The following is a 24,374-nucleotide window of genomic DNA, read 5'->3' as shown; positions in this document are numbered from 1 at the left end:
AGCAGGAGAGCTGGCAAGAGCCCTTCACCTCAGCACCCTCTCACTTGGGCATACATGAAAGGCTTGGGTTCCAGCCTCTGTAGGTGGGAAGGGAGCCAGACCTGGATTTCCTGAAACCACAGGATGGGATAGAGAGGTAAAAAGGTATAAAATAGGAAGGTAGCCAGGGAAGGAAAGGAAGCCAGCTGTAGAGGACAGACCAGGACTACATACTTCCCCTGGCTGAAACTAAAAAAGATAGAAATGGTGGGTACTTGGCTTGAAGAGCTGTATTCTCAGCCTGGAGTATTTTGGGAATTTGGAATCCCCTGCTGTGCAATGTACAGAGTCCAGGACAGTTAATACCATGTTTCTAGATGGGAAAGTCCACTGGGGTCAGAGGTGTTGTCCCACAGCAGTCTCCTTCCCCAGGCATCCCAGGGGAGCACCATCACCTGTGTGTGACCAGATCCATCCCAGAAGCCCCACAGTGGAGTCCATGCCTCCCCAGGCTCTATCATGATAGAGAACATGGTTCTTCCTCTCGTTTTTTTCCTTAGCCATGGCTCAGGAATGGCAGCAGAAAGTGATATATGTATATAGAGGGAGACAGGTAGCAGTGATGTTCAGAGTGATAGCAACCACTGGACTTAATTATATAGGCATCATTGTATACTTTTTGCCACAGTAAAGTATCTGCCAGCACTCTTCTGTCATATCTCTTAGTTGCCATGAAAGTTAGGATGTTTTCAGGGTCTAATCAGTATGCACAAGATCAGACACAGCATAAAGCTGTGACAGAAACAATCCATACCATATGAAAGGAGGGATTCCAAGTGATTTGCACCAAGGAAGAGCTTGTCTGCCTGGCTCAAATCAGCCAACAGACCTCTAATTTTAGTGACACGCGGCTGCTCAAAAGTTCTGTCTTATAAGGGATCCATTGCTTGGGGAAGACCCTTTGCAACCAAGGTTTCATGTCAGGTTTTGGTCAGAGCAGAAGCAGCAATGTTGACGCAGAGCTCAGGTGAGAAGTGCTGCAGAGCCAGCCTGGTGATGCTGTGTTCATGGCTTGAGACAGAGAAGGCTTTTCTGCACCACCTTTCCTTGCTGCCTTCCTCCTAAGGCATGGGAGAAACACCAGCACAGTGCTGAGGGCAGGAGGAGGCAGGTTATCAGGCAGCTCAGTAAGTGAGCCTCTTCTTTGTCATCCTTTTCAGCCTTTTACCTTTTTAATTCTGTTGTTTATCTGCTGGGAGAGCTTTGGGCACCACTTGCTGTGCAGCTATCTCCTTATCTTCCTCTCTACAGCCTCTTTGTTCAAGGGCAATGAAAGGATCCAAGGCAAGGGAAACTCACATCTTCTTGGAGGCATGGACAGAGTACAGACCATGGAGGTAACATGGGGACACTCACCTTCCTGTCCTTGGGTCACCCAGGCACACCTTGCAGCTTCAACTGCTGCTGTGTACTCTCCTCTCTCTCCTTGTGGGGCTTGGCTCCATCTCACATCAAGATCAGTGATAAAAGCAGGGAATAAATAAATACAGTAAATTGAGAAAGATCAGCTCATCAGGCCAAGTGCAAACATTACAGAGTCATCCAGAAAACATCCTGTAACGTGCAAACAGGAGCTGATAGAGATCCTCTTCCAAGGGATGAGCTTGTTCATAACTGATGGATTCCCTTGGCCAAAACCACCTCCTGCATATCTGGGTGTGAGCACTGCTATCTGCTGCTGCATCGTGCACAGCCCAGATCTCTCCTGGGCAGAGGGCAATTCTCAAACTGGAGAGAATGGAAGCATCAACAGGGGCAGATCTGTTGTCCTCATTAGCCCATCCTGTCAGGGAGCATTTCAGGATGAAAGTGGGGGAAGAAACATGCCTTTTTATCTTGTCACATTCTTGCATATGGAAGGGAATAGCTGAATCCCTGTGGCAAGTTCTGCCTAGCAGAGCAAGCCCAGCTGCAGAGCCTCACTCTGCAGCCCACATAAACATCATCTTGGGACGATCTCTTGGGAGTCACACCACAAAAGGGCTCAGTGCCTGGCAACAACTACAACAGTGGAAAAAAAGCCTCACCATGGAGTCTGGGCTCTCAAGGCACTGTAACACAATTAGTCTCACCAACTCATTTCCTTACCCTGGGGAGGCTGAACCATGGGAAGCCACCTGAATCCTCTCACAGGAAGGGCTGTGATGTGGAGGATGCCCAGCAAATCAGGTGGTATCAAACCCGCACTGCACAGGGCATTGCTGAAGAAAGGGGCACCTTAGGAACACAAGGAGGGGTAATGAGACAAGACAGCAGCAGGATGAAGCAACAACTTGGGCAGCAAAACACATGAGCAGGAAAACCTGCTCTTGGGTCAGATTCCTTAGTCTGGGCCAGGTCACACCACTCTATCCCATTCCTGTCGTTACTGTTGCTGACCTTGCAGAGCAGACTCTGACATCCAGAGAGCTTCAAGGCAGATGGACAGTAATCATCAAAGCTGACCACTGGCACCACTCAGGCTGAAGAGCTCCACACCCTGTGTGTCCAGTTTGCACGGCCAGGTTGTGGTAGCAGGGGGGCTACAGGAGTGGCTTCTATGAGAAGCTGCTGGAAGCTTCCCCCATGTCTGGCAGAGCCAATGTCAGGCAGTTCCAGGATGGACCCACCACTGGCCAAGGCTGGGCCAGTCAGGAATGACAGTAATGCCTTTGTGATAACATATTTAAGAAGGAAAAAAAGGTACTGTGCAGATGTAATTGCATCCAGATAAGAGCAGGGTGAGAACATGTGAGACGAACAGCCCTGCAGACACCCAGGGCAGTGCAGAAGGAGGGGCAGGAGCTGCTCCAGGCTCTGGAGCTCAGATTCCCCTGCAGCCCCTGGAGCAGCCCATGGTGAGGCAGCTGTGCCCCTGCAGCCCAGGGAGGGCACAGGGGAGCAGAGATCCACCTGGAACCCCTGGAGGAGCCCAGGCTGGAGCAGGGGGAAGCCCAGAGGAGACTGTTACCCCATGGAAAGCCTATGCTGGAGCGCAGAGGTCTGTGAATCCATGGGAACCCCGTACTGGAGCAGGTGGATGTCTGAAAGAACACTTTGGACATGGGAAGCCCATGCTGGAGCAGGCTCCTGGCAGGACCTGAAGACCTGTGGAGAGGAGCCCAGGCTGGAGCAGGTTTGCTGGTAGGATTTGTGACCCTCTAGGGGACCCACACTGGAGCAGCCTGTTCCTGAAGGACTGCAGTCGTGGAAGAGTGAGCCGCACTGGAGCAATTCCTGGAGAATTGTAGCCGTGGGATGGACTCACACTGGAGATGTTCATGGAGAACTGTCCCCTGTGGGAAGGACCCCACACTGGAGCAGGGGAACGACTCCTCTCTGGAGCAGCAGCAGGAACAATGTGGGATGAACTGACCATAACCCCCATTCCCATCCTCCTGTGGCACTGTGGGAGGAGGTAGAGCTGGGAAGGAGGGAGGGGTGGGGAGAAAGTATTTTTAAGATTTATTTTACTTCTCATTATCCTGCTCTGATTTTGATTAGTGATATATGCAATTAACATTTCCAGTTTGAGTCTCTTTTGCCCGTGACAGTATTTGATGAGTGATTTCTCTGTGTCTTCATCTTGGCTCACCAACTTTTGTTACATTTTCTCTTTCTTGTTCAGCTGAGCAGTGACAGAGCAGCTTTGGTGAGTGCCTGGCATCCAGCCAGGGTCAATCCACTATAGCCCTGCAGTTCCAAGCCTAAGCCCTCCCAACCTCATGGCTAGGATTTGGTGAACTCCTTGGTGAGGTATTAGTGTGCTGACCACCTCAGAAAGGCACCCAAAGAGCCTTTGTTGGCCAGGGTCTGCCTGTGGGCACTCAGAGCTCCGAGAGATGGCCCAAAAAACCCTGACGCCCTGCCTTTGTGCCTTTAGAATTCTGTCATTTTCCTTGCTGCTGTCATCTCGACCATCCCACCTCTGTCTTCAGTCTTATCTTTCCCAGCAGGGCCATTTCTCCCAGCACATGGTCAGGGTATGGCAGGATCACAGCTGGGATTTCGGACTCAGGGAGCTAAGGCCTGGAAGCAGGGGATTACCCACAGATGGGGTTACTGAGACATGGGGTAAGAGTGGAGAGGAGGCATAGGAGGGGTGGCTTCTCCATGCCTTTTGCTTGAGCTGTTCCACCTCACACAGCCAAAAAAAAAGGGAAAAAAAAGAGTCCCTTGGGCCACAGAATGCGTAAGAGTGAGCGCAGCACCACCATGAGTCATGTCTGCTCTGAGACAGGAAGGTAGAGCTGAAGTTTCCCACGTCTTGAACATGGAAGACAGTCTGGCATTGGCACTCCATGTCAGGGGAGCATCTCCCACAGGATGAGAGACACACAGCCTTCAGGGACTGCACCAGTCAAAGCTCAGGCTGAGAGGAGCAAACATCATGACATGTGGTTCCCAGCTGCTTGTCTTATGTGACGTTCAGCAAGATCCCTTCCAAATCCTGTGGAAGCTGTCCCTGCCAGTGGCAGACCACCTGGGAAAAAAGACGATCTTTAAGGTTTCTTCCAACCAAACCATTCTGTGAAATCCCAGCTTAATGGGGTCAAGTCAAATCCCCCTGCAGAGTCAGGACCCACATGTGCATAGAGAGTAGAGCCAGTATCTGACTATCCACTGGAGAGGACTCCTTGGATGTGTTACTGCTGAAATGCCAGGATGTATACAGGAACTTCTCACACTGGTGCCATAATCCCACTGGAAAGACTGAATGCTACCCTTGGATCAGCCCGTGTGCTTTATGCTGCTGTAGAGAGAGCAGCATGAGAAGCTTCCACCCACTCTGCCCTTCCCAGCCTTTCCCTGTGTGTCCCTGGAGATGTAGCACACCACAGAAGTAGTGCTCGGGATGACAGTGCTTGTGGGACCCACCAGACTCAGCATCCCAGCTTGAGCCTCTCCGCTCCCACCCCAGAACCAGATGGTGGTCACCCAGCCTCTCTAGGAGGTGTGGGGGGAGGTTGATGCTGCCCTCCAGCCCTCCCAGCTGGTTTGCCACACACATGACCTGAAGGCAGAAGCTGAACAAGTACAGCAGGGAGTTTCCCTCTGAAAACTTTGCAGCCCTTTCTGGGTTAACATAGGTTCAGGCTGTCCTAGTGGGCAGTGCAAGGGTATCCCCAAGCCCGAGGGTTTCACTGGGTATGGGTACACTGTAGAAGACAGCATGGAGGCAGTCTGGGCAAAGCAGAGGGCAGTGCAAGCCCTACGCTCCTCTTGGTGCTACATCCATGCCCATCCACCTCACAGGTTAACTATTTTTGTTGACAATGCACACAGCCTAAATCTTTTCTTCTCAAGAACTCCATGTGGGTGATCCCCAAACAGACCTCAGATCCTCTGGCATGGCAACAGTCCTGCTGTGCACACTGAGCTCTGCTTCAGCAATGCTCAAAACCTCAGCAGTTCAGGGACAAGAAAAACAGATTTCTCCTCTCAGGATCCCCAGATAGCTGCTCTGGTGGTGAACTCACCTTTGCTGTTTCCAACAACTCCCAATGGAAGCTGTGTTGATTTTTTTCCTAGGAGATCAACACCTTCTGCAGCTGCAGCGCATGCGCTGGCACGGCTGAGGTCTGCCTGACTCACACTGAGACCCGTTTGCCCCAGGGGGACCAGTTCCAGCCATAAATCCCAGCCCGAGCCAGGCCTGCCAAAATTCCTGAAGAAAAGCTAATACTAATAAATGAAGGTTTGCAGGAGGTGTTGGCACAAGCCAGCAGGATGTTGCTGAGCTTTGCACAGAAACCTACCAGCAGCATTGTGGTTTCAGATGAAACTCAAGACATGAGAGTCCTCCGGCCAAGTTTCGCCACTGGGTTTCAGTGTCACCCTCAGCAGCAGCAGCCAGCCACCACTGCAGGAAATGGATGCAGCAGCACCAGGAAATTGGGCCGGGAGCACAGCCAGATGCCCAGCACCTCCAAGGCTGGAGCAGTGGGCTCATTCAGGAGGCAGAGGGGACCTGGTCTGCCCTGTAGCCACAATGACAGGGTTCCCTGGCAGCCTGCAGGTCCTGGATTTCATCTCACTCCCCGAAAGGTGGCAGGGAGGCAGCACAGCCCTCTCAAGCTCACACCAGGGACACAGCAGAGGCACAGCAGAGTGGCACCTGGCTCACAAGCCACACAATGCAGCTGGGACCTGCGTGGGACCTCCTGACTTGCTGCAGGGATTACCAGACCTCAGGCAGCCTCCATGCTGAGGGCCCTCTCCATCCCTGCCAGCAGCACTGCCACTGGGAGCTGCCAGCCCAAAGGCTCCTCCTGCCTCTCCATCTCTCACCCTGCATCTCCAAAACTGTAATTGTGGATTCAGGGTTGCTTGCTGCTGAGCAGACTGTTTTCTCCAATTCCCACCACCAACAGATTTTTGCCCATGCAAAACTGCAGACAAGCCACCACCTATTACCAGGGGCAATAGGTTTGTGGGGGAAATCCCTCCACTCAGGCATGGTTCCTCTGTCCTCATCACAGGAGGGATAGCAGCTTTGCAGCATCCCATTTCCATGGAGCTGCAGGGGAGGTGCTGGAGAGGCCTTGAAGAAGTGTGTTACAGGCTGATAGTTTATCTTGGATCACTCCTGAGCACTGGCAATCTCACACCCCTTGGAAGAAAACCCTCTTGGCTGCTTTGAACATTATTCTTCAAGCATAGCAGCAGGCACATGGAAATATTTTCATGCTCAGGAACGTGTCTTGTCAGAAGAGGGGGAAGGAGTGGCTGGACTCATGTCCCTGCTTCCAGCACTGCTGGTGACTTGTCCTGTGACTTGAATCCCGTCGCTCCACAAACCACAGCGTGTGCAGCTGACATGAGAGGATAAGGACAGCCATGTCCCCACACTGCCAGACCACGGCTCTAAGGCATTTTTATAGCACTTTACACACATAGGTGATAAAGATTGCAGCCTTAAAAGGGAACTGACAGGATCACCCCCTAGCCTGGCTCTGGGGAGGTGGGGGAACAGCTGCTGCACTGGGGAAATGGTGTAAGCCCAACCAGGAGCACAAGTCTGGAAAAGGCCAATGCTTTTCCCCATGGTGGCTGCATCAGTGACATAGTCCCACCTTGGGATGGACAGCACGTCTCTGGGGTGAGCAGGGGGTGCCAAATGAGATTTTGGATGATGCTTTGGTTGATGGCTGAGGTCTACATCCATGGCATGGAAAAGAGCAGGGGAAGGGACCCTGCAAGCCGACAAGGCTGCATATCAGCATGCCAGCCATCCTCCTGCCTTGCACAACAGGGATAGGCTTCCCCTCTTCTCAGGGTCATTCCCAGACCCGTGGCTGTGATGTCCCACCCGTTCCCTGCCCGGACCCCGTGCTTCCCCCAAAACTCCCTCCCCAGGTGCTGCTCACACCCTCCATGTCTCATCCTACCCGTCGGTGCTTCAGGGCAGGGAAAGGATCTCATTGCCTCCTTTCGATGGGCTGTGGCAAACTGCTGGTACTAAACAAATTGCAATGCCTGCCAAAAATCATCACTGTCATAGGGCAGGAGCTGGGAGCATTACTCACCCAGGGAATTGTATTTGCCTGTGTCAAAAAGGGCTGGGGGCAGCAGCTGCCTCACCTGCTCTTTGCTACAGGCCAGTGTGACATGGCACACCCCACCAGTCCCCTAGCTACGTATTCCAGGGAAAGGCATGGCATACATCATTCCCCAAGGCCTTACCATCCTCCAACAAGTACCCAAAAAAGTGAATATTTATATACTTATAAGTAAGTATACATATATAAATATAAGTATATAGTAAGGCAGGGCAATACCTTGCCCTATAACCATGCAAAGGAGGGACATGAAGTCTACTTGGAAGGTCATAAAGAAAAGGAAATGTCCTTGGGATGGGACCACCTAGGGAAGGAAAGAGGTCCTGGTGCTGTGGCAGTGGGAGGAATGTTAACCATCTGCAGCCCCAGGCTGCACTGGGAGGGAGCATGGGACTTGGTTACCAATTATTCCAACTGGCTGCATCTTTAGCAAAGATAATCCCCACTGACAAAACTTAACAGCAAGGGCTGGCTCAGCCCTGCACTGTAAGACACCCCTTGCACCATGCAGTCCTGTCCTGTGAGCCCTGATGTCACTGGATGGAGGAGAGAGACCACTCATCACCTCTGACCTTTGGTTTGGGAAGGGCCTTGTTTTGGGACAGGGTCTCCTATTTCAGGTATACTTCCAGAGCTAGCTGCCCACCTGCAATACATAGCCCCTCATCCCTTCCCTGTAACCTTGCCAGGGTCTCCTATCATGCAGAAGCACACAGTTATCCCATGGCAGCATCTCCAGCCCACAACCATGGTCTTGCCCTGCATTAACACAAAGCAAGTCAGCATTCCACCAGACCAAGCCTGGATACCATGTGTGTTCACAGAATCACAGAATAAGCTGAGTTGGAAGTGGCCCACAAGGATCATTGAGTCCAGCTCCTGGCCCTGCACAGGACAACCCCAAGAGTCACACCCTGTGCCTGAGAGCATTGTCCAAACGCTTCTTGAACTCTGTCAGGGTTGGTGCTGCGACCACATTCCTGGGGAGCCTGTTCCAGTGCCCAACCACCCTCTGGGTGAAGAATCTTTTGCTGATATCCAGTCTAAACCTCCCCTGACACAACTTCAGGCCCCTCAGGTCCTGTGACTGATCACAGAGCAGAGATCAGTGCCTGGCCCTCCTCTGCCCCTCACAATGAAGTTGTAACTGTGATGAGGTCTCCTCTCAGTTTCCTGTTCTCCAGGCTGAACAGACCAAGTGACCTCAGCTACTCCTCCGACGGCTTCCCCTCAAGGCCCTTCACCATCCTTGTTGCCCTCCTTTGGACACTCTCTAGCAGCTTTATCTCCTTCCTGCATTGTGGCACTCAAAACTGCCCCCAGCACTCGAGGAGAGGCTGCCTCAGTGCAGAGCAGAGAGGGACAATCCTCGCCCTTGCCCAGCTGGTAATGCTGGGCCTGATGCCCCCCAGGACAGAGTTGGCCCTCCTGGATGCCAGGGCACTGCTGACTCACATTCAACTTCTCATCAACCAGGACCCCCGGGTCTCTTTCTGTGGCACTGCTTTCCACATCTCATTCCCCAGTCCGTCCATACATCCAAGGTTGTCCCATCCCAGTGCAGAATCCAGCACTTTCCCTTTTTGAATTCCATGTGGCTGGTGATTGTCCAGCCCTCTAATTTGTCGAGGTCTCTCTCAGTGATGCCTTTTCCTAGTCTTAAAATCAAGAGTCAGACACGGTTAGAAGGGGAAAAGGGATTTTACCTTGGTATTTATTTTAAAGATCTTTAGGTGCACACGTCCAGGTCATACGCACAGAAATGCACCCTGCAAAAAAAATGCCCACCCCAAAAGATCAGGCATAACATTATAGGTTTTACTAATTAGCATATCTATCAAAGATTCCCCAATGAGAGGCTCAAGTGAGCCCCCCTCCTCAAGGAGCCTTCCCCTGGATGGTTCTATCTTAGTTTACAGAATGTGTTCTGGAGAGGACCCTGGGGTCTGGGGCTTTCTGATCCCTAGCTACGAAGCTTCTAAAATGTTGAGTCTCTCAGCTTGACAAACAAGCCCAAGAATGTAGGCAAAAAGCACTAAGAATACAGAAGTCATATAAAAGGCATAACAGGGGTATAAAAGAAAAGGCAAAAAGTCTTCATGGCATCATCAGGACCTCCCTGCCTTTGAGGGAGTCAAGAGCTCCTCCCAGTTTTGTATCATCCGTGAACTTGTTCCAGTTCTGCATCCAGGTAATTTATGAAGATGTTGAAGGGCAGAGGGACGAGGATGGAGCTCTAAGGAACCCCACCAGTGACAAGTCCCCAGTCTGACGTCACCCCAGTAACTGTAACCCTTTGTGCCTGGCCTGCGAGCCAGTTGCTCACCCATCCCATGATGTTTTTGTCCAGCTGTGGGAGGGACATTTTGTCCAGAAGGATACAGTGAGACACAGTATTGGAAGATTTACTGAAATCCAGGAAGATTGCACCAACTGGCTTCCCTCGATAACTAGGCAAGGGAGGGCCAGCAAATGACAAACATAATGCCTAGTGGGGCCAACACTAGTTTGCCTCCCAGACACTGTGATCCTCAGTGTTTTAAGTTTTCCATATGCATGGACACAATGTGATGCAGACAAAAAGGAGAGGCTAATAAATCAATACAGTACCAGGCTCCTGCCATGCCGCTTTCTGGCACCTCCCTTAGACATACCATGCATATGCAGGAGCAACATTAACAGGAACAGTCTGTTTGGCACCTTCAGCAGTGCAGGAGTCACCAGCACAAGGCACAAGTGTTTCTCTGCAGGCTCACTGCCAACACAAGCTCTCAGTAGCTTCGTTTGGGACAGCAAACACAACCCTGGGGAACAGGGAGAAGGGATTCCCCTTTTCTCACTCTCTGGTGGGAAGAGGCAGAGTTTGAGGAACCTGGTCATGATGCTCAGCAAGAAAGTGAAATAATGGGGAGATCCTTGATACACGCCCAGTCCATTCCTCTGCCAGAGCTCACCATGGCATCACCAGCTACCCAGCACCTCCCCACTGTGCTTTTGGCCTATGTTTATTTTTCTCCTGGTGGCTGCTGAGCCTCTAGCACTTGAGCCTAGTGCAAAGGCTTCACAGCACCAGAGAATACATCTTTGTGACAGCTCATATGGTTTGAGCAACTTGCAGTTTCGTTCTGCTCCCCCCACACAGCCCTGGGATGCAAGCAACCAGCATTTTCTTTTCCCCCTACCCCTTCTGTCCCAACCCCAGCCTCTTTCCAGACTGCATTTCTCCCATTTTGCAGTTCTCCCACCCAATGTCTTGATTTCCCCTTCCCTGTGGTGCACCCTGCACTTGCTAAATGCCACCCTCACCCCTTGAGATGCATCACTCTGCCTTTCTGAGGAGACCACAAGTGCTAAAAGCTGCCACCTGCCAGAGCTGCTTTGCTTGGGAACCAGTACTTCCAAAAAGCTGCTGCCTTGGCTGGGAAAAATCACTTCAGGTCCAGAGCGTTTTCCTGATAACAGAAACCAAAGCAAACAAGTAATTCACAGCCTAGATGAAGGACCATTGTGGGAACAGCAAACTAGGAGAGATTATTCCCTTTCTGTGCCAAAAAAAAACCCCAGACAATCACTCCTTCCCTAGCCAGCCATGGAAATTTAACCTAAGGGTTTTCAAAAATCACTAGTAATTGTGGGTGCCTGAGCAAACACTTCTTTGAAAGGCCTTTATTTCTGGGACACATGTGCTTCTTGCTTTCAAGGGGTCAACCTCAAGACAGACAGCCCCACAGAGACCCCAAACAGCTTCTGAAAAGATCTCAGCAGTCCCAAAGAATGAACATCAAACTCTGAACAACTCAGTAAGCACAAAAACCTCACAGCACTCAATCTGCTGTGGTCATCCCATCACCCAGCTGTGTTTCATCAACCTGTTTCCCCTGCTCCCTTTCAAAAACCTTGTGATGGTCACTCAAAGCTGTCAAGGGCACCTGGCAAGCAGACGTCTGGTGGCAGAAGAAAGGCTCCATCCACCTCCCCTTCTCCTGAGCCTCCCAACAGCTGCTGTCTGAGACAGCATCCTTGCAAAGCATGAGCTGATCCTTTTAGGAGAAAGCTGCCCAAAGGGTGGCTGAGGTAAAGGCCCAGGAGGACCCACAGAATTTGTAAAGCCCTGCTAGAAAGCAGAAAGCCCACACAGAGCATGTACCACTGAGCCCTGTCTTAGCTGGCTCCATCCATACACTAAGTGCACCAATATCATCACTCCAGCCCGGTCTTGCATTTGGAAGCACCTCCCTTTTTGCATTTGCCCCCCACACACGGAAACCCCCGGTAAAGAGCTTCTGAGGTAGCTTTGCAAAATCAACACATCAAAGCCCATTGCTGTTGCCTCAGCTCTCCCTTTGTCCTCATCCCAGCTCTTGCAACATGACACAGCATGGGCTCCCCAGGGCAGCTCTGTGTTTGTGCAGCTCTTGTTTATGGCTGTGACCACAGCTAATCAAACAAGTGAGTGCCCACTCACTGTTCTGGAAGTAGAAGCCCAGCACAGTTGTCAAACAATCGTGCTCTGAATAACCCAGGCCCTACCCCAGCTTTCACAATAGGAATTATTCACAGTGCTCCAACGGGAGCAGCAAATCCAGCAACAGGAGATAAAGTTACAGCAGAGACCTCGCTTGTCCTCTCTTGTGTACCTGAGACACCCCTTTCCTTTGGATCCTGTCTTTCCAGACCCCTCAGAGGTGCAGGAACCCTCTGCTCCTGAGAAAGGTGCTTTGCATTTTGCTTTAGGTAAATTGTCACTCAAGAAGTCAGAGCACAACAACATTCAGGCCCTAAGAGCAACAAGAGGATGTCCAGAGGAGGCCACAAAATTGATTAAAGGGATGGAGCACCTCTCCTACAAGGAAGGGCTAAGATAATTGGGTTTGTTCAGCCTGGAAAAAAGAAGGCTTCAGGGTGACCTGATTGTGGCCTTCCAGTACCTGAAGGAAGCGTACAAGAAGGATGGAGAAGGACCTTTTACAAGACACACAGTGACAGGACAAGGGGGAATGGCTTCAAACTGAAAGAGGGTAGGTTTAGGCTAGGCAATAGGGAAAAATTCTTCCTAGTGAGGGTGGTGAGGCACTGGAACAGGTTGTCCAGAGAAGCTGTAGATGCCCCATCCCTGGAAGTGCTCGAGGCCAGGTTGGATGGAGCTCTGAGCAACATGGTCTAGAGGAAGATGTCCCTGTTCACAGCAGAGGGGTTGGAACTAGATGACCTTATGATCTCTTCCAACCCAGGCCATTCTATTCAGATTCTATGGCTTTATGGTCCCCAGGCTTTTCAGAGAAATGTCAAGGTGACTTTGTCCATGCACAGAGCCCAGAAGGATCTGAGTTTAGCAGATGATAAAACAAGACCTAGAATATTTGCAATCTTTGACTATGTGAACAAGGCCTTCAGACTGGCTCAAAGGTGCCTTTAAATGTTTGGATACTGGGAGATTTAAGGCAATGGGGAGTTAATCCTTCCCCTGAAAGCAGAGGCAGGAGCCTGTGGATCAGCACAGCTTTGGCAACAAGAGTACTGCAAGCACAGCTGGGATAATTTGTTATCTGGGTAACTTTTGCTAACACAGATGTATCCCTTCCAGGCGATGTAACCTGGGCTAGCAGTGGTCAATATGGTGACTCTCAGGTGAATTCATGACAAGGTTTTTTCTGAGGTACCCATGTTTGTCACCAAAACTGGGCTCACATCTGGCTGCTGAGCACAGTGGCACCACCATGTTAAACAGCAGCAGGTTAGGACTTGTACAAGGGTTTGCTTACGAGTTTCATTTACCATCAGTTTATTGGGACCAGCAGATTTGCCTGGACATTTCCTGTCCCTTTGCTGCATGCTGCAAATGGAGGGTAGAGGAGCAGTTTTATGCCTTTTTAAATGGAAAAAGGAAAAAGTAGAAATACAATACCTGACAGTGTAAAAGAAGCAGATAAAAGCAGAGCTGGACTGGAAAGGACAGGACAGGAAGGGCTATCCCTACAGGGTATACCCTTCACAGATTCCACTGCAGGAGCTGGGAGGACAGGGCAGAGGGGATTACAGCATTGTTCAGCTGAAGATGCAGAGGCCATCTCCCCATAAATATTTCCAGGCAGGGAATAAGCCACTGAGGGGCCACATCCCATGACAGCCCCAGAGAAGGGGAGCAGGACCTTCAAGCCTGCCTGGTGAAGAAGGTCGCTGGAGGAGCTCTGCTGCCCTGAAACCAATGCAGGCTCTGGCACAAGCCTGTGCCCTGGGGAAAAGCAGATATATGCACTGGGGAGAATGTTCCAGCATCCACAACATACAGCAAGGGGAAAAGCAAAGGCAGGATGGGGCATGGAGGGAACAGGCAGAGCTCTGGCACAAGCAACTAGTGCACCAACTCCAGTGGTGTCCAGCAGCTGTATTGGCAAATTTACATGATTCAAATGTCAAACTGCATGTTCAGAATGAAGGCAAATGGACACAAAAAGCAGGAACAATCCAACTACCGAGGAAAATTGCAGTCATTGCTGAAGGCAGGTTGGGCAACTCCAACATCTAGAGGATGATAAAGCACAACAAAGAGAAGATTAAAAATTAATCCCTAATTATCTGCTTCTGAAACCTGTCAAAATCACTGCCTGCATCACTTGCTAATGGACCTGTCAGCAAGTTCTGAGGCTGCAAGGGTCACAGCAGCAACAGAACATGCTGCTTTCTTCTCAGGTGAGAGGTCTGCTTTGCCCATTAAGAGCTTTTGATGTCTTCCGTTCAGATGTACCCAGAAAGCTCTTGCAAGCCACAATGGGCAGTGGATTCTACCTGCAGCCTCTCTCAGCCACCAGCACAGGGAAGAGAGAGAAATGATCCTTGTAATTTTAATATACCAGATATATCCCAAAACCAGGGGTGCTGCACACTTGGTCCTACCCCGTAGGACACATGGTGCCTCCAACACCAATCTGTGGGCACTAAGCAAACAGCACCAGCCCCATCTCTGCCACAGCCCACTTTCAAATGCCTCAGAGAAAACATCTGAAAAACAAGTTGTGTGTTTCCTCAACAAAGCCCTGGGCTCACTGCCAACAGCTGGAGAAGCAGTAGGTCTTGAAGCAACACACTTGACTTCCCATCTGAAATGCTCCTTACCAAGCAACAACTGCCTAGTTATCAGGCTGCCTGAACATCCACTTGTCTTTCCAGGCTTGATCTACTTTTGGTTTCTGCAATATATGCTGTAATGAAGTCTGTTTTCTTTGCTCTGCATCTGATTGACCCATGCTTTGCTGCTGGAACATGTGTTCTGCCTCCACCAGAAGAGGGGATGGGATAGGTGCATTTGCTCCATCTTGTCTCCCTCTCTTCCCTCATCAGGAGTCTTCACAATCATTCTACATGAGAGAAATAATCCAACACCCCTGCTCTGAGTAGGGTCACCTGAAGCAAGTTGCCCAGGACTACGTCCATTTGGGTTTTGAGTATAAAGTAAGGAGACTCCACCATCTCTCCGGGCAACCTGCGCCACTGTTTAACTACCCCCATGGTAAAGAAAAAGTATTTTAAGCAGAATTTCCTGCATTTCAATTTACCCCTCTCACCCATCATTGGGCACCACTCCATCTTCTTCACTCCCTCATCAGGTATTAAAACACACTGGTAATAAGCCCCTCAGCCTTCTCTTCCTGAGGCTGAACAAGACCAGCTCTTGCACCCTCTCCTTCCCTTGACAGAGGCTTCAACTCCTTTATTATCTCTGCTACCCTTCACTGAACCTGCTCCAGTATATCCATGTCTCCTTTTCAGTGGGAAAACCAGCACTGAACACAGCATGCCAAATATGCCTCACTGGGGCTGAGCAGAAGGGAATAACCTGGTCATTTATTCAACAACTGTTTTTTTGGTTTTGCTAACCCCTACAAGAGCAGCAGCTGGTATAAACTCCCTTCCAAACCAGGAAACTGCCTTCCCACTGCACACCTCAGCCAAATTTTTCAGACCTTGACATTTTCATGTGAACACAGCTCCAATTCCTACAACGACCAAGAAACAGGGACACTTTCAAAAACTTTATCCCATCTTTATATTTTCTTCAAAATAAAAAGGCATTTGTATTCTTGGAAACAGTAATAGATCCCACTCTTTTCTGAAGAAGGTATATAAACATAAATAGAGTAAAACATACAGTTCTAGGATTTAGAAAGCTAAAAGGCTTTTTTAGGACTGATTTATAAAAAGGAACAGACGCAGAGTGAACAAACTGCTTCAAGACAGGCCACTCTTGACACCTCTCAGTGGTTTCAGATAGTCCATTTCTCTGTACGAGCTTCCACACTTTTGACCAGGCCTTCTCCCAAAATCTCAAAATCCTCCAGAATTGCCTCCACATTGGGAACACAAACCAGCTCGTTGTTCAGAGTTGTCACCTTCCTTCCTTTCATGCTGGCAACCTGCAGGACACAGAAAATATTGCACAAATGGGAGCACCTGCTCAGAGCTGCACTGCAACCTCTTCCAGCCCCAAGTAAGAGAAGTAAATTCCTCTCCTGCCTTGTCACATCCAAACCCTGCTACACCACTGCACCCAGTTCCACAAGTTCCACTTCTCAACACTATCAGTGCTCATTTTTAGAGCTAACAAAGTGCAAAAGTGACCCTTCCAGCCCCTTTTAGGGTTCATCCTGGAGCCACAGTCCAAAGACTGCAACGAAGTCAGGAAGCAAAGTAATGGCCAGGGGCATGGTGGGATGACAAGTGTGCATATGCATGGCAGAGCCTGTGTGAGCAGGGCACAGGAGTATGCAAAGGGGATCACAGCACAAGGCTGAGTAAGAGCTGCTTCTGCTCTGCTCTTTTGGTGGGTGTCAAGAGCTCAGGTGGGAAGATATCCTTGGCTGCAACAGCAGCAAAAACAAAGCCCTCATGTTTAATCCAGCCAGACTCAGCTCAGATGCAAGCATCTCCTCCTCTGTTTCACCAGTGTGAATAACTAAGTTTCACAACAGCAGCCAGGCAGAATGGCCAATGCCCTCTGGCCGTGAAGAGACGGGAGATAAATCACCCAGAGACTGACAGCAGAAGAGCCTGGGCTGCCAGCTCCGAGCCATGAGTAACCGGTTTCTTTGCGTCTTTCCTTCATAGAAAGCAGCATGAATCACTCCAGTGTGCCTCACACCTGGCTTAACCACGCTCTAGGGTTTGCCAGCCCACACAGTGCAGCTGGAAAACAGCTCCATGCATTGATGGGACATGGGCACTCTGCACCTGGGCTTGCCACCCTGGATTCTTGTGGGTTGGGTACTTCTGGGTAAGATCCTGAAGCCATAAGAATGGGATAGTCTATTTCCCTTCTCAGATCTGCTGATGACTGAAGGCACTGTGGTCACAGCCCTGTCTTGGTTTCTCCCCTTCTAAGATGCAACAGAAGTATTATCTCCATTTCTCAAAGGGCTTTGTGGCTGATAAGAGCTGGACAAAGCAATTACCAACAGAAAAAAGGCTTTCAGGATAAATACAAAGTTTAAAGCAGAGAAAAAAACTCACCTTAAAAGGCTGAGGCTGGAAGCTCAAAGGTTTCCACAAAACTGCAATTACTTCCCCACCATGCTTGTCATAGAAGAACAAGGCAAGATCATCGAAGGCATCCTGGGTAGAAAACAAACACAGGTTGAGAACAGTGACCCCCTCAGTGACAACCCACTGAGTGTCCCTCACTGTGGTCCTCCATCAGCTGACCTGGCACTACCAAGCTGTACTTCCCCAGTGTCCAGGAATCATGTCAAAGATTTCACAATCCGTGAGACAGAAAGAGGCAGGCCCTACCCAGCAGGCAGTCCTGCCACAGTACATTTCATGGCACCAAAGACAAACCCCAAACCAGAGGCCAACATCTCAAGCTCTGCAATCTGTGCAACCAAGGTATCCAAGCTCCTTCTTCCACCAGGATAAACCCCACGTGAGCTGTCAGCACAGTGTCCAAAAAGGAAATGTAAGAGCAGAGATTTTAAGTAACACAGTGCTCTGTGGGGTGCAAAGAGATGGAAAGCTCAATGGAGGCCCTGCAGGAATCTGTCCTCCCTGCCCCTTGTGTTTCAGCAGCGGTGTCGGTGAGCATCTCCTTTGGCGGTGCTGGGCAGCAGAGATCAAAGAGAGATCTTGCACAAAGGGATGACTAAAGCCCATGGTCTGGCTTCCCCCAAACCCACACAAGCTGGATTCCCAGGGCTGCAAGGAGGCAAATGAGCATCACAGCAGAAGGAAACAATGCTGTGTGCAAGCAGCTTCTCAAACACAAAAGTCTGGCCCTACAGCTCATCACCCAACATGCTGATACCAAGAGATGTGTACCCTGTAAGAAGCTGACCAAGACAGCCAAGCAGCTGCTTGCTGATACTTGTTTATCTTGGTGGAGATTAACATCAGGCAACAAGACATATTTACCAGGCTGAGCGAACAGTCCCCAGCATCAGTACAGGAGAAGCTTCTGCAGAGGGTTTCACCAGCCTTAGAACAAACTATTGCCCAAAATACAGACTCTCTGCTCCCTTTTCAGCCTTCTCCTCCATCCCCTTAGTTTCCCAGCTTTTACCAAGAGAGGTCTCTGCTGGCATCACCATATCATGAGGTTTTCATGAGGATGTGCATGAAAAGAAAATCAACATCAAAGACAAGCTTGGATGGGGCCTTGTATGGACATACCAGGATTGCAGTAGGTAAAAAAAGGTGTACTGGGTTGGTGTTATCAGTGAATCCTACAGGGCGAGGTGGCATTTTAAGAAAACAGACCTGATAAGCAAGGAGGGGTGGTGTTATCTGCAACCTCTTCAGACAGATTTGAGTTTGGACTGTTGTTGCCCTCACAGAGGGCAACAAAATTAGGTCATCAAGATGGGAAGATCCCAAGAACTGCCAACTCACCCCACTCCATGGGCTCTCACAGGGGCAAGCCTGATCAAGGTGTTATTTCACCCAACTGTCTAGAAAAAACACTGTCTAAAAATACATTGAGAAAGAGGCAATCCACCCTGGCACTTCTATGCTGAGAGCAACAGGTTATGCCCAGAGCCCAGTCAACAGGAAAGGCTCCTCTTTTAGCCAAAGAGCAAAGAGCAGGAGGGAGGGAAGCTCAAGGATCAGCAATAAAGCTCAGGGCACGCTGACCACCAACATGCAGCTTTCCGAACCAAAGGGGAGCAGAGCATGTGTGAACCTGAAAAAGCCCAGCTCCTCTGCAGGGCGAGGTCTTCAGTGCCATGCAATGCTCCTTGTGAGAACAGCATTTTTCACAGATACATCTTGCTGGACAGAAGCCAGTAAAGCATTTGCAGCAAAGAAACCCTCCCAGGCTCAGCTAATTTCCCAATAAAACCACTGTTTGGTCTGATACCATTTTTTTCCCAGACAGCAGGGAGCAGATGGCAGATGTTAAAAGGACGGCATCCAATTCAAAATCCCAGCACTTGTCCTGCCCCCAGCATCATCCATGTGGTAGTACTTCAGGCTGGCCTACCAAGCTGTGGAGATGCCCATCCAGTTCTTGGGAAATTGCAGCACTAAAAGGGTCTGGTGTATTAGTCACTGCACTCCTGTTTGTTCAGAGGCTTAAGGAGTAAAAGCAAACAGTTCACCCTCCTTTCTACATCCCATGTTCTCTGCCCAGTGTGACTGGACTTGTTTGAGCCTGCAAACACCTTCTTCTGGCAAAAGTTTCAGAGAAAAGAGAGAAAAGGCAGGGAGTGTGTTTGTTCCCTTCTCAAGCTGCTCTTTGGTTGCAATTCAGCTTTCAAGGCCCAGGGAAATCCCTGCCATCAGCAAAACCTACAGCTGGTTCCCACTTTGCAGAGACATGGGGACCTGCAAGCTCAGGGCTTCAGTTTAGAGAGGCCTCATTGTCCAGGGAGAAGGTGTATATGGCACCTGGAAGAAGATTAGACAGAGCTTTGTAAGAAACCATCCAGCTTAAAGGAATGACAAGGGTGGGGAAATGTAGTGAGTAAAACAATACCTGGATCTAAAATGCGATTACCAGGTTAAGCAGCTCCATCTGAAGCATGGATTTTGCAATGAGCTAAGTGTAACTTAGTTAAGTATCTACTAGTTGTTAGGCATCTACATTGTTAAGTATCTACTTGTTGCTAGTTAACTATCTACTAGTTAAGCATCTACACTGTTGTTTAGGGATAGGGGTTTTTCCATCTCACCCTTTATCCACCCATTTTTTTCACTGCTCCTACGAAGAGATTAGGACCATTGCATCGCAGCTGCTGGAAGAGCCTTTTAGGGAGGTCTCCACACACAAAAATGTGTCCTACAGTAGCATTTCCTCGTTCAACAGCAGCTCAGAAGGCAAATGCATCAGTAAACATTTGCTCAGTGCTCAGAGCATTTTAAGTGCTCTTAGCAAGGAATCCACCAGTGTAAAACCCTATTAAAAGCTACTTACTTCCAACAAACATTTGTGGTTAACGTTTTGAGGTCTCTGTCACCCTATTGTGACCTGCCCTGATGCTCTCAGTTATGTGACACAGCCCCCCCCCCGGGAGCCAGCAGAGCAAGGAGCACTGTCCAAGTAACCCCAGGCTGGGGCTACCTCTGTGACTTTCTTTTAAAAGACAAACGAAATCCAGGTGTAAAGTTTAGGATTCAGCTGATAAAAAGGTTTCAAACTGATTTCAAACCATGCAGACTTTTCCACCTGAGAGCCACATATACACCCTTGTCCTGGGAATTGGGGCAGCAGGAAAAAAACACATAAAGGAAAGAAGGCACCCGCGTCCTCCTGGCTGCATCAGCAAACATGTCAATCCACCAAACCATTGAGAGAAAAGCCTTCTGTTACTTCCTGCAGGACAAATCCTCCAGGGCCTTTGGGAGGGCATTACCAACACAGAAGAAATGCAGCCACAAGTCCCCTGTCAGCTCTCCCCAGGAGCACACGGGGCTGATGCCTCGCTGAGCAGGTGGGCACACACACACACACGTGTGTATCCACCCCCAGCCCTGGGCACAGTGCTAAGGGTCTTGTAGTGGCTCTGCAGCTCTGGGAGCAGATGATTTCCTGCCACCTCTGCCCTTCCAAGGGCAAAGATCCAGACAGGAAATTTCCTACATAATATGAGAGCCCTCAGAGTTTTTTCAGCTTGTCCCTGTCTACCTGGTGTCACCACAGGAGGAGTCAGCTCTGTCAGTCAAAACAGGAAGGGAGCAGACTGACCTCGAAAGATTTCACCAATTCCAGCTACATCACATAATCACAGCTTATATATTTTAGGAGACAGATAATTTTTATTATCATTAATTCCTTCCTAACATGAAGTAGCACATTTTTACACCATGAGAGGAAGAAAGGAAAGGGCTCCAAGTCTTCCCGATAGCTCTTGCCTTAAGGTGCAAAAAATGCAAAACATTGCTTTAGAGGGAAGGATGTTTATAGTAAAGCAGGAAGCATTTTCCTGCTCATCCACACAGAAAAGATCTCACAGGATGGGCAGCTCCTCTGCAACAAGCTCTTCCTCTGGCATGTGCAGCCCAAGAAAGCTAAATCTCAGTGAACAACAGCACATCCCATCAGTGAACTGGTGAGACCAGAGACTCAGTACGAAATGTGAGGTCTGTTCACAGCCATAACAGACGGACAGATGGACATGGCACAGGCAGCTTCACCCAGCGTACCCCACCATAAGTGAACAGCTCTGGGAGGTGACCAGAGCCTTTGGCTTTTGTGAGGTCTGGAATGCAGGCAGACGGGCATGGCATGCATAGCCACAAGCCCTGTGTCCTCTGGATGGTCTCCTGAGTCCAGAGAACAGCCAAGCCACCCTGAAGCAAAAGCTGCACTGACTAAGCCTTCTCACACCACATCCCTAGCAAACATAGGGGGATTCTGCAGCTCCACAGCCACCATGACACAGACCAGCAGTCATAACAGAGACTCAACAGGAGCTTCATCTGAGACACTTAAATTCAATTTCGCCTTGCTGGAGAATCCCTACCAGAAGCCAACCCAGGGTTTGCTACACAAGGTGCTCCAAACTGTAAGTAGCAGGGAGGCTGTTGATGGGCTGGTGCTCTAGAGAAGCCCTCTCTGTGGGATGTCTGGCACACAGGATCACAGAACAGGCCTTTTCTATCAGATCTGTTCTAGAATTGAAGAATTTGCTGCCTGAATCCCACAGCCAGCCTTTCATCTCTACCCAGCCTTCCAGGCACCAGAGCAACTCATGCCAGTTCCTGCAGCACATCTCCTTGAAGAAGGAAAAATTCAAGCAGGATTCTACACCTCTCATTTTCTACTCTGATTAAGCTCCCTGGAGAAGGCACACAGCAATCCTTCAGCTCCAGAGCACTACTGCCTTGCTAATCCCTTTGACTTCAGAAGAACAGGGGCAAACAGGCTGGACAGAACAGCAGATCTCCTGGTTACTAGCCCAAACACACTGGGGAAGAAGCTACTCCCTACCCCTCTCAATTCAATCAAAACACCAAGGCATTTAAATCCTGTTTCCATGTGGAAATCTCAATAAAGGGCAGATGTTTCTTTTCTGCCCACAGAAGAACACAAAATCCCACAGCATCTGTGTGGCAGATGTCTCCCTTTGTTGCTACAAACCCACGAGGGCTGCACTGTCAGCCATGGCTTCAGCCCTGTTGCTCAATTCTGTGGTTTGTGATGTTAAGAGAGAGCAAATTACTCTGAATCAAAGCCAGTCAGTTCTGTGTCCAAACTGCCTTCTCATCCAAGATCTCTCATAAAGACTCACTGCTGTCATCACGCTCCTTTCTGGCACCAACTTCTTGCAGGGTTTGGATGACCCCCAGGGCTCCCAGTCCGCAGGACAAGGAGGAGCTGAACACTGCTTAGAGCAGCAAGAGCCAGGGAAGGAGAAACAAAGAGGTGCTGGAGAGGCTACCAAGCAAAGCCGAAGTCGATGAAAAGCTCCTGCCTTTAAGCAACAACATCAGTACATTGAGACATGAAGCCAGATGATTTCTGATGGATGGAGTGGCTTCTACTGACAGCTCAGCATCACCAGCTTCCAGTGGTCCTGCAGTGCAAAATCAGCTTTTGAGGCCTTCCAGCCTAACTAGATAAGGTTGAGTTCTCCGAGACCGTGTGCAGCATCACCTCTGTGATTTTTCCAAGAGAAGAAACACCTGTTTGCCTAGAAAAACAGATATTCATCAGCCCCTCCAGCTCTGCCTGCTACTGATCTGGATGCTGTGAATGACAAGCAAACCGTTACTGCAAGATACCTCCAATATGACAGCCATAAGGGAACAAACCATATCTAAGAGCTTTCGAGACAAAGAAAAGCCCCCCAGACAGGGATGCTGAGGCAATTTCAGGCTCTCTGCCCCACAGCACATTCTTCAGAGAAAGCTTCAACAAGTTCATGATCTGTTCCCTCCTAAGCACCCTCAGGTCAAAGAACAAGGGACACCAAGAGAATCAACACTGCTTCCACAAGGCAACGTGACCTTTGCTCACATCCATCTTTCTTCATTGGGATGTTGGCATACTGGATTTAGGAGCAGCTGTAAATTTGCAACCTGACCAAACCCTATTCCAAATCTATTATAACCTGTATTAATAAAAACAGGCAGTAAAAAGCAGTAAAAATTCAGGCAGTTTGGATGTCACTATTGACTGGACCAAGTAAATCATAATTGCCTGAGGATTAATAAAAGCTGCCTTCCAGGAAAATCTCTTTTCTACCTTTCACTTTCAGAGCCACTTACTGACATCAACTTGTCTAGATGCATGAAAGTGTCCTATAAACTCTGATGAGTTTCCTGATTGACTGCCTCAATCTACAGCCAGATCTGCTGCAAGCATTTAACAACCTTTCCAGAGAGCTCTCGCAATCACCTCATCCAACATCCTCCAGTTCCTCTTTACGCAAGCAGTCTTCCTTCTGTCAGGTTTCCACAAGGGCTGCTTAGCCCTGACCCCTTCAGAGATACAGAGGCTCTGTCCCCATGGATCTCCAGCACCTTGGCAGCTGCTGAAAGGTTCTGTTCAGCTCTAGAACCCACTTCTAGCACTGGGTGGAAAAGGATTTCAGGCTTAAAAAACTCCATCTCCTATCCACATCTATTCCTCTTGGCTGAGGTTATATGGCAGCAGGTCAAACAGTCATCATTGAAAAGGGAGGGGCTGGTCTTGACATGACTCCTCAGACCCAGACACCGGGAAGGAAAGTTAAAGAGCCAACAGTTCCAAATCTGCTTCCTGCTCCCTTTTAAAACACTTGTGAGGGATGCTTCTCCCCTTTCTTCTTGCCCCAAGAAATCCCCCAGTGTTCTCTACAACATGTCTGCAGGACCTCCAGGTCCACCTTCCTTCTCAAAGGGAGGAGAGCACTGGGCACCTCCTCTCCCACCTGTCCTTCCAGCTAAAGAAGCACTGCTTTTTGCAGGGAAATTGTGTGTCAACTTTGAGGTCTTCCTCAATTTCATGAGGACTTTCACACAACCCTGTCTCTCACTTTCCCACCACCCAAGACTGTCCCAAGCTGCTGTGGGTGACAGGAGGACTGAGCCTGCACCTTGGTAGACCTGGAAGCTCTGCTGAAGCCACAGCAGATTCCCATAGGCACAGGTTATCATGCTCTGTGGCTGGCACACAGTTGGGGGGTAACAGGGCTATGCCCAGGATGAGAAAACCTTCAAAGAAACCCTTGCAAGTTTTCTTTGCCCAACTCCTAAGGTACCTGGTTAAGGTGAAAGGGGAGCTTGAACTGAAAGGGCCCAGAATCTTCCGGCCCAAACTGAGTTTCAGTTCAGGCACCACTTTTTCAATGGTGGCCAAACATCAGGACAGGGAGGTAGGAA

At 49.6% G+C, this 24,374-nt stretch overlaps 1 protein-coding gene across 1 annotated transcript in view; it reads right to left on the bottom strand.

The window, feature by feature from the left end:
• Window positions 1-15,600: 15,600 nt before the first annotated feature.
• NOL6 (nucleolar protein 6) overlaps window positions 15,601-24,374 on the bottom strand; it is a 26,788-nt gene continuing 18,014 nt past the window's right edge. The window contains exons 23-24 of the mRNA XM_017746572.1: window positions 17,085-17,186; window positions 15,601-15,991 (exon numbers count right to left, since the gene is read on the bottom strand). Of these exons, the coding sequence (XP_017602061.1) occupies window positions 15,842-15,991; window positions 17,085-17,186 (252 nt within the window). The 3' untranslated portion in view covers window positions 15,601-15,841. The remainder of the gene's footprint in view (window positions 15,992-17,084; window positions 17,187-24,374) is intronic.

This window comes from Corvus brachyrhynchos, unplaced genomic scaffold, assembly GCF_000691975.1.
Source record: "Corvus brachyrhynchos isolate BGI_N302 unplaced genomic scaffold, ASM69197v1 scaffold139, whole genome shotgun sequence".
Classification (NCBI taxonomy): domain Eukaryota; kingdom Metazoa; phylum Chordata; class Aves; order Passeriformes; family Corvidae; genus Corvus; species Corvus brachyrhynchos.
Note: the sequence above shows the minus strand (reverse complement) of the source record. Positions and strands in the feature narration are given on the sequence as shown.